The sequence below is a fragment of the Choloepus didactylus genome, chromosome 17 (genome assembly GCF_015220235.1).
Source record: "Choloepus didactylus isolate mChoDid1 chromosome 17, mChoDid1.pri, whole genome shotgun sequence".
NCBI lineage: Eukaryota > Metazoa > Chordata > Mammalia > Pilosa > Megalonychidae > Choloepus > Choloepus didactylus.
In genome coordinates, this window is record NC_051323.1 from 67,800,426 (window position 1) to 67,817,397 (window position 16,972).

The following is a 16,972-nucleotide window of genomic DNA, read 5'->3' on the forward strand; positions in this document are numbered from 1 at the left end:
TTTTTTTTCCTTGATTGCTTGTATTTTCCTGCTTCTTTGTATGCCTGGTAATTTTTATTGGATGCTAGAAATAATAGCTTTAACTATGTTGTATGCTGGATATTTTTGTATTTCTAAAAATGTTCTTGAGCTTTGTTCTGCCACATGGTTGTTATTTTGGAAAGAGTTTGATCCTTTCAGGGCTTTGTTTTTAAGCTTTATTAAACAGGATCAGAACAAAGTTTAGTCTAGGCCTCATTTTTCCAACAACTGAGGCAAAACCCTTCTGAGTCCTCTACTTGATATGCTGTGATGTATGAGGTTTTTGTTTCTGGCTCTTGGGAACAGCCACTATCCCAGCTTTGCAGCATTGCACATGCTCCATGCACTATTCCCTCTAATCCCGTCAGGTGGTTATCACCCCGCCCTTGGGAAGTTTCCTTCCATGCTTACACTGCTCAGTACTCAGCTGAAGACTCCAGGATGACTCTCTTTAGATTTCCCGAGTTCTCTTCTGTGCGTTTCTCACCAATTTGGTAGTCTGCCCTGCAAGCTCTTTTTCTACCCAGATTCCCATCTCTATCTTGCCAACTCAGAGAGAACCTTGGGCTTTGCCTGTGAGTCCTCTTTGTCGTGTCACAGCCTAGCATCAGTTTGAGGGCAGTAGATTGAGACAGCTATAGGGCTTACACCTTTATTCCCTGTCCTGCTAGGATTTCTAACCTTTGTTCCCTGAAGTTCAATGTCTTAAACATCCTTGCTTCATCTGCTTTGTCCTTTTTTTTTTTTTTTTTTTCTATTTCAGGTGGCAGGGTAAATCCCTGTTACACTGACTTGTACCAAAGGGAAATCTCTCCTCTTACATTATCACTATTTTTTAGATGAGTAAGGACAGAGTGAGAAAGGTTAAATTACTTGCCTGAGGGCCCATAGGTAATAGGTGAGGCAACTGGCCTTGAATATAAATTTTTCAGACTCCAAAGAGAATGTGCTTCATTGTGAGGCTTTAAAGCCTTCATATATAATATTAATTGTTGTATTTATAACTGAGGTATTTATATATGATATTAGATTAAGAAACATTGACAAAATTCTTATGGAAATATCTTCCCCTTTCTCCCTTTTAAAGATGAATGCAAGGAACATGAAGAACAAGTAATTTCAGTTTTCTCTGCAAATAAAATTGATGTTCGTCCGTGTCTTCCTAACGTGGATAACGACAAAGTCACTATAATTTGGTATAAAAACGACAGCAGGACACTTATTTCTATGAAACAAGACAGCAGGATTCATCAGCACAAAGATAAAATTTGGTTTGTTCCTGCTAAGGTGGAGGATTCAGGACATTACTATTGTGTGGTAAGGTAAGGAAGGGAATGAACATGTTACAAACGTGCGTTCTGGGGGCCCACAGTGGTAAAGGACAACTATGAATATCTTTTAGTAGTGCTTAATTCACCTATTTTGTTTTATTTCAGAAATTCAACTTACTGCCTCAGAATTAAAATAACTGCAAAAGTTGTGGAGAATGAGCCTAACTTGTGTTACAGTGCACAAGCTACATTTCCACAGAAGCTACCTATTTCAGAAGATGGAAGAATTGTGTGCCCTTTTATGAATTTTTTTAAAGATGAAAATAATGAGTTCCCCCACATACATTGGTATAAGGTAATTTTAATTTAAATATGGTATTTTATTTTTCCAGCAAATAAAATTGTTTTCCCTCATTTACAATAGGATGAATCTGCAAAATGTCTTTTCATTGTGCATGTTTTTTCCTTTTGAGTGGTGAACTTATAAGGAAATTTAAAAAGAATTATAAGATTGCATACATTTCATTTGAAGTTTGACTAAAATCTTATCTTGGTTTAATTTAATTTAGTATAAGATACAATTGAGAAAAGTAATACTAGAAATAAAAGACATTTAAAGAGAAGGCTGACAATAAAATTAAGGCTAATAAATTTAGGAGATAAATATTTATTTTGTGGCTAATTAACTGTATTGAGTAGCTCTCCAAAAATCTAGTGGTTTCTGTAAGTACCTCGATAGTGGGTGGACTCCATGGAACACACTGTAATGTTTTAGTCTCTTTGCTCCGCCTGGTCTGCTGGAGTTTAGACAGGGCATCATCTGGTAGAAGTTAAGAAATAAGAAATAAACAAAGGTAAAGAAAGAAGTACTGTATTGCTAAGAAACTATAGTATTAACATTCTTTCCTCAAATATGTTTTTCATGCCAAATAAATTTGCATTCACTTGCCTTCATAGCACAAGTTTCATAGGCATAAAAATTTAATATCCTGGGAATATAATCAACTTTTATCAAAAAAAATAAAAGAGAAAAGAAATACAACTATTAAACATGTATTGCATTCCAGGATCCTTTCTAGTCACTTTATTTTACTAATGTGAAATAATGGAGTTCCTTTTATTGGTCATCTGGGGAAAGTTATTAATTGTTTTTCAGTGATCCCTCCTGCTCCCTTTGTCTAGGATTGCAAACCTTTACTTGGCAATATAAACTTTATTGGAGTAGAAAATAAACTCATCGTGAGGAACGTGACCGAAGAGTCTAAAGGGAACTATACTTGTCATGCATCCTACACACACTTGGGAAAGCAATATCACGTCACCCGGGTGATAGAACTTACTACCATGGGTGAGTCATCACTCCGACCCCAGGAGTTTAGATCTGGGAAGGCCCAGACACCATGATTCTAATTGTACCTTTATTGTCAGCGGAGGAACTAAACCTAAGAGCAGCTCAGTAGCCTGCTGAAGCTTATGTGGCTTTTCTTTGGTTGCTAGGTAAATATTTTATTATTTATATTTTATTAAATGTTGTAAAAACATATTTATGTAATATATTGCTTATCTTCTATATAAAATATGTAGTGTTACATATTTTATTACAATATATTATTAGTTGCTATGTAAATATTCTTCATTCTTGCTTTAGATGCATTGCTTATTAAACAGAGACGTCTTGAACTGTGTTTTCCACCTGAGCTAGGAGGCTGGTTCTTCCGGCAAGCTCTGGGGCTCCTGCTGGCTGCTGTATGGAAACAGCTCTGGAAGCTTTGCTTGGGGAGTCTGAGCCTTCAGCAACAGGCGTCACTGGCCTGACGGAGTGGGTGCTGATGTTTTGTTCGGCTCTGTTAGCTCTGTGACCGTGGGCACGTGACATAACCTCTCTGATCCTTTCCTCATCTGTGAGCAGATGCTGGGCTCTCTTGCAGCTCTTAGGCAGGATGGCATTCAGGCTGGTGATCGCATGCTGGGTGTAAAGCAGGTGCTTGATACACAGTGTCCGGTGGTTGTTCTTGTTAATTTTCCTGAGGCTTTCAGTTATCCGAAACCATTTACCATTTTCATGCTAAAGACTTTTGAACTAAACGGAAAATGACAAAATAAAACAGACATGGGCTGCTACAAATTACACGGGAATGGGCAGGATGCTTAACTTTTCTCTAAATGTCAGGACTTTAAAACCTTTAGATATTGTAAGCTTTAACTTAAAAAAAAAAGTCCTGGCTACAATAAACCTTAAGGGGTCTTTATAATTATGCTTAGACAACAGGCATAAATTGGGACTGTCCCAGGAAAATCATACATATGATTACTCTAGATGGAGCTACATTTCCCCAATGCTGTACTAATTAATTTTTTTCAAAGATTAATTTCATCAAATAAAACTTAATCCCCAGACTTCATTCCAGAAGCATAAGGAAATCTTCATTTTTAACAATCTTTGTATCATAACCATGTCTTTGTGTTTTTAGCAGCCTCTCTAGTCATGTATAGCTCTCGTTTGTCTTTCTTGAGCTACAGCAACCAGAGAGAACAGAGCACTGGGAAACTTTTAAAATAGCCCAAGTATGTTTTTAAAACACTTCTGTCTTTTTTTCTGATCCCATATGAAGAAACAATATACTTGAATCAGCGGTGAGGTAATATCTTGTTTTCTTTCCAAGCTCCTCCCTAATGATGCCTAGTGCTTGGTTTATTCCTGGGTTCAGAAATACTTGTTGAGCACCTGCTGTTTCCCAGGCAGTGTTCTAGTCATATATTATGGAACGAAAGAGACAAAATCCTGCCCTGATGCAGCTTACATTTAGTGCTGGCTTTGTTTGTTTGTTTGTTTTAACTATGGTGGGATACTGGGCATTCGCTTTCATAGTTTCTCAGGCCAGAAATCAGCTCTCAGTCTTCTTGTAAATAAAAGTCAGATTAATATCCGGGGTTCTTAATAGTTTTCTGCCTATTTTAGCAGATTGGAATTCCTCCATGCCAAATTGCTTATCATTTTTCAAGAAGCGTGTGGCTTTCGCTATTGGATGGTCACTAAAACTGTTAAATACAAGCAGGCCTGTCACTGGCTGGCCCTTCTGGTTAAGAATGCTGTGTTCAGCCACGACATTGGCTTTTCCTGATTTGCTCTAAGAGGCACTTGTCTGGAGATCTGGGGCCCTGGGCTGTGGTTGAGACAAAACCCTGATGAATGTATTTTTCTGCAGCACGAACTGTCATGGATTCACCTTCGTGGCAGGTGTTTATAGTTTGCTGTGGCTGCTGCAGTGGCTTCTTTCCTTCACCTCTTTCCTCCTGTCTTCTGTCATTTCTGCTTTGGGCACTAGAGAGAATATCTGGCCAGATGCCATTTAGTATATTTTGCTAAGTGTTGTCATTATTTGTGATGTTTATTTGTAAGAGGCTGAGAAATTCCTGTGGTTTTTTTTCTTTCAGAGGAAAACAAGTCCGTTAGGCCTGTGATTGTGAGACCAGTTAATGAGACAATGGAAGTGGAGTTGGGTAAGTGGTCTCCCAACAGGATATGTTGGGATCGTTATTTTGGACTCAGGATTGAGATAAAATGTACCTTTATATGCATAACCAAGTTCTTTTCTGAATAGATCTGTAGTTAGAAGTAAATTGGTGCAAATTACTTCTTAAAATGTTTCTTGGGATTTTTAACCTCTTATGGCAAAAACCCAGCCATGTCTGATTTGCCTGCTCACCTATGCTTGGCTATTACCCTGGAAAACACCAGCTAAAAGGCAAAGTTCAGCAGGCCTAGGAATGAGAAATGTAATTTATCTGGCAGGCACAGAATGGATTTTTTTATGCCCAGAGCTGAGCTTTTAGGCAGATCAGTAAGGCTAGAGGCCAAAAAAAATGACAGTCATTCTAGAAAAATAGTTTTTCCAAATTTTTAGTTCAACAATAAAGAAAAAAATCTTAAAAAATCCAGAGCTGTGCTGTCCCAATACAGTAGCCAAAAACCACGTGTGGCTATGTACCTATAAGCTTAATTTAATTAAATTTAAAAAATGATTTCCTCAGTCACACGAGCCAAATGTCAAGGACTTAACATCCACCTGTGACCAGTGACAGCACAGATGCAGTACGTTTCCATCATGGCAGAAAGACCTATTGGAAACCACTGGTCCAGCCGTAAAAACAAATTCTTGCATCTGAAGATCAAAAATCAGGCTTGCTTTGGAATTCTTTTTTCCAGCAGTAACTGTGTGAAGACAGTGAACAGTTGTATAGAGATTTGGAGGTAAAAGTTTGTGACCTAAGAATTCTACATTTGGCCAAGTGTTATTTATGGTGGAGGGTAATAGACATTCTTACATATAAAGAAAGATGCCAAAACTCAGAATCAAATATAGGCAAATAGAGTCCAGAACAGAGTTTCTTAACATTTTTTTTTCTTCCTTTCATGTCTTCTCCTCTTTGGAGCCTTTTAGACATTTTTTTTCCCCTAATCCTCTACTCCTCCACAGATTTTTAATGGCACAGATATACTGTATATCTGTTGATGCAACATTGTAATAAATACAGATTTATTTTTCCCTCTTCCAAAAACCACTTTTTGCGCCCTTGGCCATGGTCCCCACTGGGAATGCATGCCTTAGAGGTATGCAATTTGAGCCCTAAATGCATTGATCTTCAAAGTCTAAAAATAGCTCCATATTAGGAAATGATTATTTTAATATTAGACAGTAGCACAGAAGCACCCACCGCTGTATTATATGGTTATCTTGAATGATTTCAGATAGGCATTTGATAAAATTCATTACCATTTCCTAATAAAATAATAGGCATGGAGGGATACTTCCTTAATTTAATAGATAATGTCAGTCTGAAACAGTCACCACCATTCTTAATGGTGAAAGAAACTCTAGAGATCTTCTCGTTGAAGTCAAGGTCAAGACAAAGATGCCCACATATTTGTGAACATGCTCTAGAAGTGCCCACTAATGTAATGAAAGTAAAAAGAACCTAGGTCTACTCACTGTAAGGGAGCAAACAACTTTCTTATTTGTAGATCATATAATTATATACCTAGAAATCTTGAGTGTTCCTGAAGAAAATTAGGATAAATTTTATTAAATTATAATAAATTTTAATTTACTAATTGGCCGGCTATAAAGTTAACATTCTAAAATATTAGACTTATTTGGCAATAACCAGCTGGAAATCATAATGAGAAAAAATAGATCACATCTGCAACAGTAAATGTCTCAGTAATGTCTATAAAATATTATATAACATTTTTAAAGTATGAGTTTATAAGGAAGTTTAAAAAAAACAACCCTGAAGTAGAAAACTTTTGTTTCTGAGAGACTGAAAGCATGCATTCTCAGAAGGGGTGGGGTGATGAACAATACTGTTTCCAAGGGGGAGAAAATTGGTTCTTGGGGGCTGGAAAAAAATCTATGTTAACAGATATAAAGTACATCTGTAGTATTAAAATTTCATGGGGGGGGAGACTTAGGAACAAAATTGTTCCGAAGGGGTGACAATGAAAGAAAGCTTGAGAAACACCAATTTAAGGAAAATTGTCATTCTTTTAGTGTCTGAAAAACTGGAAATCACAGAGATATTGACTCTCAAAATTAATTTATAGATTTATTGGAATTGCAATATGATTTTGAATGGACTTAAAAATTGGCAAGTGATTCTTAAATTCACCTGGGAGAATAAAAAGATGAAATATTCTAAAATAATATTGAGAAGAAAAACTGTAAACCATATTTATATCTACTCTAAATCAGCAGTAATTACAAGAGTGTGGTCTCCTTGGCATCAGTAAACACATTCAGATCAACTGAGAAAGTCCAAAATGATAAATGTGGCATTACAAATTAGTAAGGAAGAGAATTCTTAGGAAAGAAGAGAAGTACGATTCAATAAGTGGTTCTGGAATGATTAACTGGCTGGAAAAAAAACGTGATGTGAAAGCCCCCCTTGTAACATACCCAATTAAGTCTAGATAGATTAAAGAACTAAAGATAAAATGATAAAACAGTGTACCTCTAAAAGAAAATGTAGGTGGATATTTTTCTGATTTGGTGATAGAAAGGGCTTTTAAAAGAAAAATAGTGAAAAGAAAAAATTTATAAATTTGATCAAATGGAAAATAAAGAGGTCTATACCAAAGAATCTCCATAAACCAAAATAAAATGAAAGCAACACATTCTAAGGATTTTTTTTGAAATATTTGTCATGTATGATAAAGGGTTAATATTCTCTATGAAGGAAGATCTTCACATGGGTGAGATTAAGATGTGGATGAGTTAAACAATGGACAGTAGGCATGACAGCAGTTCTTAAAAGAAAGACAAGTGAATATTAAGTTTATGAATAACATGGCAGTTTATCACAAAATTCAGCGAATGCAGATGAAAATTTAAATGGGATTGTTTTCCTCTCTCAGTTGGCAATGATTATCTCCAAATACTTGCTATCTGGTTGGTTTGGGGAAAATGTCATTTGCATGCCCCACTAGTGAGAGTGTAGGCTGGTACTGCCCAGCTTAGAAGAGGAGGACTGACTTTTAAAATATGTCCTTTAACTAAATTTACTCAGTTCAATTCAATTCTACTTCCAGATTTTTATTCAAAGTAATACTTAAGGATATGCACAGACAATATGGGGATGTTTGTTGGAATATTAATCATAATAATGAAAAGTTAGAAGCAGATTTTGTTTAGCAATAGGAAAACAGTTGATCGTAGTAAATCTGTATTATTGAATAATAAGCATCCATTAAACCACCTATTTTGGAAGTCTAGTCATGTGGGCCAAAATTCCCAAAGCACAGTATTGACAAAATAGTAGATACAATCAGACACCAATAAAAAAGATTACGTATGTACATGGAGATGTGGAATGAAATGCATAATGTTACTAGTAATGGTTATCTCTTGGTGATGGATTTAAGAGTGATTTCCTTTTTCCTTTGTGCTTTACTGTAATTTAAAGTTCTTATTCAATAGCCATTTATTAATCTAGATAGGTAGAACAGAATAAAAATCAGTTAATGCTAGTATTAAAAATACATTGTTTTACAGGTTCCCAGGCACAATTGATATGCAATGTCACTGGCCTAGTGAGTGACGCCGTCTACTGGAAGTGGAATGGGTCAGATATTGATGAAGATGATCCATTGCTGGTGGAAGACTTTAAAACGTACGTATGCCAAGAGCCAATTATACTATAGAGAAATTTTGGTATTGAATTCCATGTCATGCTTTATATAACCTTGTTATGTTTTAATCTAAGAGCAAGGGTTAGTTGGCCATTGATTGGTCCTCACTTTTTGCTGCCATTTCCAATCTTGCTCAGCTAAACCGAATTTATAAAATTGTGTTTATCAAAGGTAAAATTGTATGTCATGGTGGTGCAGATTTCAGACCAGTAGAAAGCGTTTCTCTTAAATTCTGTTATATATGTTGCTACAATCCAGTTAAACAATTACCCTGAATTACTTTTCACATCATTCCTTTTTCCTTTTTTAAGTTGATCAGAAAAACTCAATAAATGGGTGTGGCTTCCTACTACCTCCTTATAGGATAAACTCTAGAATCCTTAGCATCACCTGCCAAGCTCTTTGTCATTTGCCCAGTCTTCTCTTTTTAATATATTTTTCCCTGTGTCCCATGGGGACAAGGATGCATATTCCATATTATTCTTCTTGAAAGTTGATCATTTTAATTTGAAATCTCTGCTACTGAATCTGTTGCCAACAATGGGCTTGGGCCTATGAAATCTCCGATCAGCATTGCCAATGCCTGATTTTTGTGCCTGTGATTAGGGTTGGTGATTATTTCTGCTGCAATTTCTATTACAAATAAAGAGATAAACCGGGTATACACGTCTTACTTGTGGTTGATGCAATTTTATTCAACAACTTTATTATCTTTCTTTTGTACAGAATGGACATTCCTTCAACCAAAAAACGGAAAACAATAATCTTAATGCTTAATATTTCAGAAGTAGAAAGTAGGTTTTATCTATATCCATTTACCTGTTTAGCCATGAATATAGCTGGTGAAAATGCAGCATATATCCAATTAATACATCCAGGTAAACAACAAACTATTTGAATTGCAGTTTTGTTTTACTCTGTAAGATTCCATGACCTTGAGATTTGTAATGCTCTTTCCTCTGTCTGGAACACGATTTGCTTCCTCTTAACCTGGGTAACTTCAATTCCTCTTTCACTTCTCAGCTGAACTATTTCTTCTTCTAGGACATTTTTCTGACCTGATGCCCACACTTAACACAGCTCACTGCCCAAGCAGAGGAGGCTCTGTTGTGTACTTCCAGAGCACCGTATGTCCTGCTCCCAGCATCTGTCATACTTAGTTTTCTTTAGGACTGTGAATTCTGTAATGGTGCAGAACATTTATTTTATAATAATTCTGTTTCAAGACCTATTAGTAACTTAGGTCTGACACTCTGGAGGTGCCTGTTTTGGTTCCTGCTGCTAAAGCAGATACCATACTCTGGGATGGCTTAGACCATGGGAATATATTGACTCACAGTTTTGATGCTAGGAGAAGTCCAAAATAAACCTGCCATCAAAGCAATGCTTTCTCCCAGCAGACTGTGACGTTTTGGGACTGGCTGCCAGCAATTCTTGGTCCTTGGCTTTTCTGTCAAATGGCAATGCACATGGTGGCCTCTCCTGCCTTCTCTGGGTTCCGTTGGCTTCTCCCGTGGCTTTTTGCCTCTTGATGTCTGAATTTCATTCTGCTTATAAAGGGATCCGGTGTTAGGATTAAGACCCATTCATTGGGCCACACCTTAGCTGAAATAACCTCATCTGAAGGTCCTGTGTGTGGTGGGTTCATACCCACAGGAATGGATTCACACACACGTTTTTCTGGGGTACAAAACTTTAAGCCACCACAGGACCTAATAAATGTTTTTAGGTAAATGACTACATAAATGATTTGATTTATGCATAAGAGAAGCTTAAGTATCAATCTTCTAAACGGTGTCAGAAATTATATTGGCATAATCAAACACAGTATTGAAAGTATTTGTGAAACATTTGAAGATAATCTGTGGTTGAATTAAAAATAGGGTGTTTATGAATGTGCACATGCAAGAAAATCTAAACGAATCTTCAAACTGTTAGAAGTGGTAAATGAATTTAGCGAGATCACTGGAGTCAATATTGTATTTATAGATACATACATATATATGTGTGTGTATATATATGTATAAAGTGTTTATATGTATATCTAAACACCAGTAACAAATAGAAGGTAAATCTTGAGGATAACATTTACAATAGCATCAAAAACCATCAAATACTTAGGAATAAATCTAACAAAAGCTGTTCAGGACCTCCAAAATACAAACTAAAATTATTATTGAGGTAAATTAGAGAAGACCTAAAAAGATAGAGGGTATCTACAATTTTCGTGGACTGGAAGACACAATATTATATAGATGTCAGTTGTCTCTATATGAATCTATAAATTCAAAATAATTCCAGTCAAAATCTCAGCAGGATTTGTGCACATGTGGGTATGTGTTTGTATGTGTTTGTGTTGTGGGCACATGTGTAAATTGATGAGTTTATTCTAGAAGTCATGGAAATGTAAAAGTTGTCTTGAATTAGAACAATAAATCTGGGGAATTTGCACTACCAGAGAGCCTGATCTTGCATAAAGTTCCAAGACTATAAATAAATGTTCACTATCAATTTGGTCAATTGGGTATTGATACAGAAAATGGTATATCTGGATTTCTACTTCATACCAAAATCAGTTCCAGATGGATCAAAGATCTAAATTATAAAGAAGCTTGATATAATAAAGCCCTTTTCTTTATGCATACATAGTTCCTGACCTTTAGAAGGCATTTTCTTTTTTCTTTTCTTCTTGCTCTTCTACCCCTTTCACCCCCTCCCCCTTCTTCTCCATAATCATCAGATGAATATTTTGAGAGAGGTCAGAAGAAAGTGGAGATGTGAAACATTCCGTATGGCTTTGCTAGAACTCCCTTCTTACCTTCCCCCAGCCTTTAGCTTTCCCCGCCAGACTCTCCTACCTCAGGAAATTTTTGTAGACTTTTGAATGTATTTGACTTTTGTCCATTTATTATGAAGTGGTGTATCCTATGGTGTTCTGTGTTTTTCCTTTGTTATTGTGTATTATCCTATTGAAGTGGAAATTTAATAGAATGTACCTTAGTTTTTTATAGTATCCGTGATTGATTGCTTTGCATATTAGTATCCAAACAGGTAAATAGTGTCTGAACATAGGCCAATCCCAAATATAGTTTCTTATGAAATATTTAATTTTCTGTGTTCAAAATTTAAGTTATTTTTCGTTCCAATATTTTTTTTCTCTCTTTTCAGCTGCACGTGATTTCCAGAAGCATGTAATTGGTGTATTCGTCATGTTTACGGTAGCGATTACATGCTCTGTTTTCATCTACAAAATCTTCAAGGTTGACATTGTGCTTTGGTACAGGGATTTCTTCTATGATTTTCTCCCCCCAAAAGGTAGAGTTTTATGTTTTCTTGTTGGAGAGGGGGGAGTTAAGAGATATAGAAGATGATTAAAAAGGCCTTTCCTTAAGTATTAAAATGAACCACTGCATGTACAAGAACAGTAGTTTTTTTTGTACATAATCACAGCTTCATAATTAGTATAAAGCTGTGGTTTTTGAAGTTGTACAAATAGTGATTCATGGAGTGTTTTCTGGTAAAAATTTTGAAAACTTAGACTGAATATCATTGTTTTCCAAGTTATTGCTTTAGTGTTCATATTGATGGGATAAACAAGTGTTCAGAGCATCTGTTCACAAATTCTGTTATTCAGAAGCCGTTTTTCGCAGCCTGTTAGGTTCTGGGCAGGACATAGATAACCCCATGATCTACCTTCAAATGAAAGAATGACTAGATTTTCATGCATCAGGGAAGTGCTCTCTTTCCCTTTTGTTTAAACCTTTCAAAAATGTAACACCAAAATAATCGAGTTTGGGACCAAGACATTTGAGGAAAGAGATAACTGCAGGAAGATAAGGAAGTTCCATACTGAGAGGTGAAGAATCTCTGTGAGGTGGCCATCAACCACAATATAAGAACAGCTTTGTAGTTAAAAGATAATTTAAAAAAAACCCCTTTCAGTCTTGCTGCTTCATTCATACCACGGCCCACAAAATCCATATTTAATTCTGAAGCGCATGTTTGTGATATTGACTTTACCAAATATTTAATTCTTCCCTTTCATTCCAAACACATTGCATTTCCCTTTAGTTCCAGATGGAAAGACCTATGATGCCTACATACTGTATCCCAAGATCCTTGGGGAGGAGGCCACCTCCAACTCAGATATTTTTGTGTTTGAAGTCTTGCCTGAGGTCTTGGAAAAACAGTGTGGATATAAGCTGTTCATTCTTGGAAGGGATGATTATGTTGGGGAAGGTATGTATGCCATGGAAAAGAGGTAAAAGGTTTATTGTTATAAAACTAATTTAATCACTAAAGTTGGGTTTCATCTTTCTAGAAGACTGTGTGGCATGGGTGCACGTATCTCATGATTTGACTTTCACATTTATTAAATGCAAAATTTTCACTTCTCTCATAGATTGCTGGAGCAATAATTACTTATTTTACATTTAATTTTGAAACACTCAACAACTAGCTACATCTGATAGTCACATTACAGTTGTATAGAGAAAGAAAATTAACAAGGACATTAAAAAATTTCTCCTGAATATTTTTCTGTATCCCAAATGAAGTGCTCCTCTATGTGGATGGGTTTTTGTGCTGGTCTATAAAAGGGGAAGCCCCTTAAGCCTTTAGCAGGCAGAAGAAAAGATCATCAGGGTTTTGGTCCTGGAAAGAATGATTATAAGTTGAAATTTAATTACTACTTTGTGCTTCATGTTTTTCAGACATTGTCCTGGTCACTGATGAAAATGTAAAGAAAAGCAGAAGACTGATGATCATTTTAGTCAGAGAAATGTTGGGATTCAGAAGTCTAGGGAGTTCATCTGAGGAGCAAATAGCTATATATAATGCCCTCGTTCAAGATGGAATTAAAGTTGTCCTACTTGAGCTGGAGAAAATCCAAGACTACGAGAAAATGCCAGAGTCCATTAAATTCATTAAGCAGAAGCACGGGGTCATACGATGGTCAGGGAACTTTACTAAGGAATTTCAGTCTGCAAAGACAAGGTTCTGGAAAAACGTAAGGTACCACATGCCAGCTCGGCAGCATCCACTTTCATCCAAGCACAAGTTGCTGTCTCCAGCCCCGGGGCCGGACTCCAAGGACAGACTGCAAGAAATCCACATACCCCTTGGGTAGCACAGAAGAGCTTGGGCGAAGAGCCCATTGGGTGACTCCTGTCTCATGGCCCTCCAGGCCGGGCTGTGCCTCCTGCTGACTTGTGCAGTCATAGAAAGCACGTGTATAGCCCTTTATCTCTGAGGTCCCCTGGCACTGGACTGTTAAAGGAGTAGGATGTGGTGGCAATAGCAGGCTAGGGCAAATCCAATCAGAGGGTTTGGGAAGGCCTTTCAACAAGGCCACAGATGCTCCCTCTCAACGTTTGAGCTGCTGAGAAAAGGCACTGGGATGGTAAATGAGAGAAAAGAATGTGCACTCCATGTTCGCCATCTAGAGTTGGCTTTAGGTTGATGGGGCCCCAGGGGACCCCTGCAGGGTCACTATCCCAGAGAGGCTGTCATGGACCCTGCAGGCAGAGGAAGGCTGATGCTTCACAGAGGACGGTGAAATGATTCTTGGAGAACTTCACATTTGCCAGCAGTCAGTTTCTAGAAATTCAACTTTATTTTATAGACCTTTACAATTATTTCAAGACATGAAGGGATTCCTCAGGATTCCAAGGTTTTGAAATAGCCTTTGTGTTCAAAGCAGCAGTAATAGGGCATTGTTTCTCCTCTTTGTTCTTTTCTCCCTGGCATGACCATTCTGTTCTTCCTTTTCTTTGTATTTTACTTGGCTCATCACTTCTCTGAAAGAACAGCTTGCAGTGCGCTCGTCCCTTCACCTGTCACCCACACTGCCCCTCGTGGGACGCCATTTATCGCGTCCTGCCCTTGGGAACGAACCTCCACTGGGCTTCTCCTCTCCTGCTCATGAGCTGAAGCTCAGGTCCCTCCTTAGCAGCTCCGTGTCCCCTCCCCAGCCTGGCTGCACCTGTCCTCACGGCCGCCACCTCCTCTGTCTGGCAAGGTAGATTCTCAGGTCGGCTCTCCCTTGGCACCTGCCCCGAGCCCCTCTGCCGCCACCCTGCCTCGCCAGCCTCGCCCCCTGCCTGGACGGCCCTCTCCCATTTTCTCGGCCTACCAGAACTTTCAAAATTGATTTCAATTCCATTTTCACCAAGAGACTACTTGACAGCGCTCTCTCCTTCCTCTCTACTGGCAGCATTTACTGTTGGTTATCGCGTCACGGGATTGTGTGTGCTGCCTCCAGCCAGAAGCTTTGTGTGTTTCACTGTTCATCCTTGGTGCCTTCCACAAGTAATTTGCACATGCAGCACATATTTATTTACTGCTTTATTGTTGAGCAAGTTTTCTCAGATCATTGTATTTAATTTTCACACTTACGCTTATTTTAAGGAGAATGAGTTTCCTGGTTTTTAAATATTCCACTCTTAGCACTGTTTGGACCTAGGGCGTGAACCTCCGTCTCTGGCTCCCAGTCCAGGTTGGAAAACTTGATTCAGGGCAATAAACGAGCCGCCCCCCAAACCACCCCACCCCCCAACCCCAGCCCTTCTGTGGGAAGAAATGGTGGGATGGGGGCTAAGTCTAGGAATGCTTTTATTTGAGAAACCAAATTCCTAATTTTCAAAACTTATGTTTAGCTTTTATGGAAAAGCTTTTCTGCTTTTGTAAGTTCTTTCCCTAAAGGTAAATATTTCTTATTAAATAAAAATGAAACCAAATTGGGGTTTCTAGTATAGAAATAAGTATTTTTTAAAAATTTGAAGACAGTCCTCAGGATTATTTGAGATTCCCTGGGAAACCCCAAAGCCATGTTTATGTGCCAATTATTGAAGTATATGAAGGACAGACCTTCTGTTTATATTTTTCATATATAATATTATGGGTGGGTGAACACAAACTTTCTTTTGGAACAATTATTTCTTTTCCCGGAGTAGTCAGAGCTAGACAAGAACACAGTGTTTAATGTTTTGACTCTTCCCTCTAGCTGGCTTCTCCCTGCTCCGATTTTAGTAATAGTCGTGTTTTGGAAAGACCGATTTAAAGGAAGTACTTTATTTTCATTTGGCAAGACACGCAGACCGCAGCCCAAGTCCAACTGAGGCAGTGTCACATCCCAAAAGATGCCTATTAAATGCTTTAAAAGTATAATTTTGCAGATGCTTGTTAGTGTATCATCTATACAGTAGATTTGCATGTATAATACCAAGAAAGCCAGTTCTGAATCTTATCATTAGAGGCAAAATTGGTCAGGAACTGAGAAGGGGAAAAACAACCAAGAATTCCAAGTGGTATTGCATCTAGACTTTAGGGAGAGACAGAAATCCCCTGATAAATGTGGATGGAGGAGGGTCCCAAACAGGAAAGTGAAATGTCACTCCCCAGCTCAGGATTCCAGAGGAAGAAACAACATTTCTAATTCGTGTGCACTTCCTTTGACTTATTGTTTTCACCAAAACCTCTTTTAAGCTCTTCCTTTCACCTCTTCCCCATTAATTAGATTTTACTGCATTTTCTGATGATTTTTTTTTCAGTCAGCTTAAGTGTTTAAAATAAAAGTCTGCAAATACAACGAAGTATTTAATTACCGCTTGTTAAAACGGGTTTAGCAGAATTTGTAATTTCCCTTTCTTCCCGTTCTATTTAATTTTATTTGCAATAAAACGGAAAGGTTTTGAGCCGTTTTTGATAAATTATGTTTGTACTGGTTAATGATGAAGGTATTTTTTAAAACTAGTTTGTATAATTCTGCAGCAGATGCCAAATATTTTTCTATCTAGAAACACCAGATTCTCGTACAGTATGCCTCACTGATCAGTGTACTGCACTTGTTTTCTAATAAAATTGTTAAAACCTGGTATTGGCTATTATCATTTAAAATCTGCTGCTTTGCTCTCCTTTCTCCACAGCTTTCTTGCAGGCTTCCAGGCCACATGGTGCGAGAGCATGCTTCTGCAGGGAGGGTTTCTGTTGGGGGGTGCAGAAATCATTAGCCAATCACTCGTAACTTGCCTTACGTAGCCTCAACTGAGCTGCATCTTAGTCTGCTTGTTTCTAAAATGGATTAAAATGTGGCACTTATTATTAACCTTACCTATGCAAAATATCGTCTAAGGGCAACATTTGTGTGGACATTCACATTTTACGAAAGACTTCCATTTATTTTGTCCTCTGACCCAGGAAGTCAACAAAATTGGCAAATTAGGTGTCCAAAATGCATGCTTTAAAGATCATAAACTCTAATTATCCGAAAGCCCTTAGGGCCAGCCCAGTTGGCCCCCCTTTATTCTTGCATTGTTTCTCTTCTAACAGGCTGGCTGCTCAGTCAGTAACTGGGGGGAAGGGGATGGATGGGGGTTTGGTTTAGAATTGGAGGGACTCTTAATCTGGAGAAACCCTAAATCCTACCTCTACCTTCTACTAGGTGTGATACCTTGGACAAACTCTTTGAGCCCCAGTTTGTTCATCTATAAAA

The 16,972-nt window shown here is 37.7% G+C and overlaps 1 protein-coding gene across 16 annotated transcripts in view; it reads left to right on the forward strand.

The window, feature by feature from the left end:
* The window catches only part of IL1R1 (interleukin 1 receptor type 1), a 64,421-nt gene extending 48,066 nt beyond the window's left edge, over positions 1-16,355 (forward strand). For 12 of the 16 annotated variants that reach the window (XM_037807784.1, XM_037807775.1, XM_037807780.1 and 9 more), the window contains 9 exons: positions 1,109-1,343; positions 1,458-1,647; positions 2,475-2,640; positions 4,728-4,793; positions 8,345-8,462; positions 9,208-9,359; positions 11,650-11,796; positions 12,553-12,720; positions 13,194-16,355. In XM_037807784.1, the coding sequence (XP_037663712.1) occupies positions 1,109-1,343; positions 1,458-1,647; positions 2,475-2,640; positions 4,728-4,793; positions 8,345-8,462; positions 9,208-9,359; positions 11,650-11,796; positions 12,553-12,720; positions 13,194-13,609 (1,658 nt within the window). In that variant the 3' untranslated portion in view covers positions 13,610-16,355. The other 4 variants (XM_037807786.1, XM_037807787.1, XM_037807788.1 and 1 more) reach the window with 4 other exon arrangements.
* Positions 16,356-16,972: the final 617 nt, after the last annotated feature.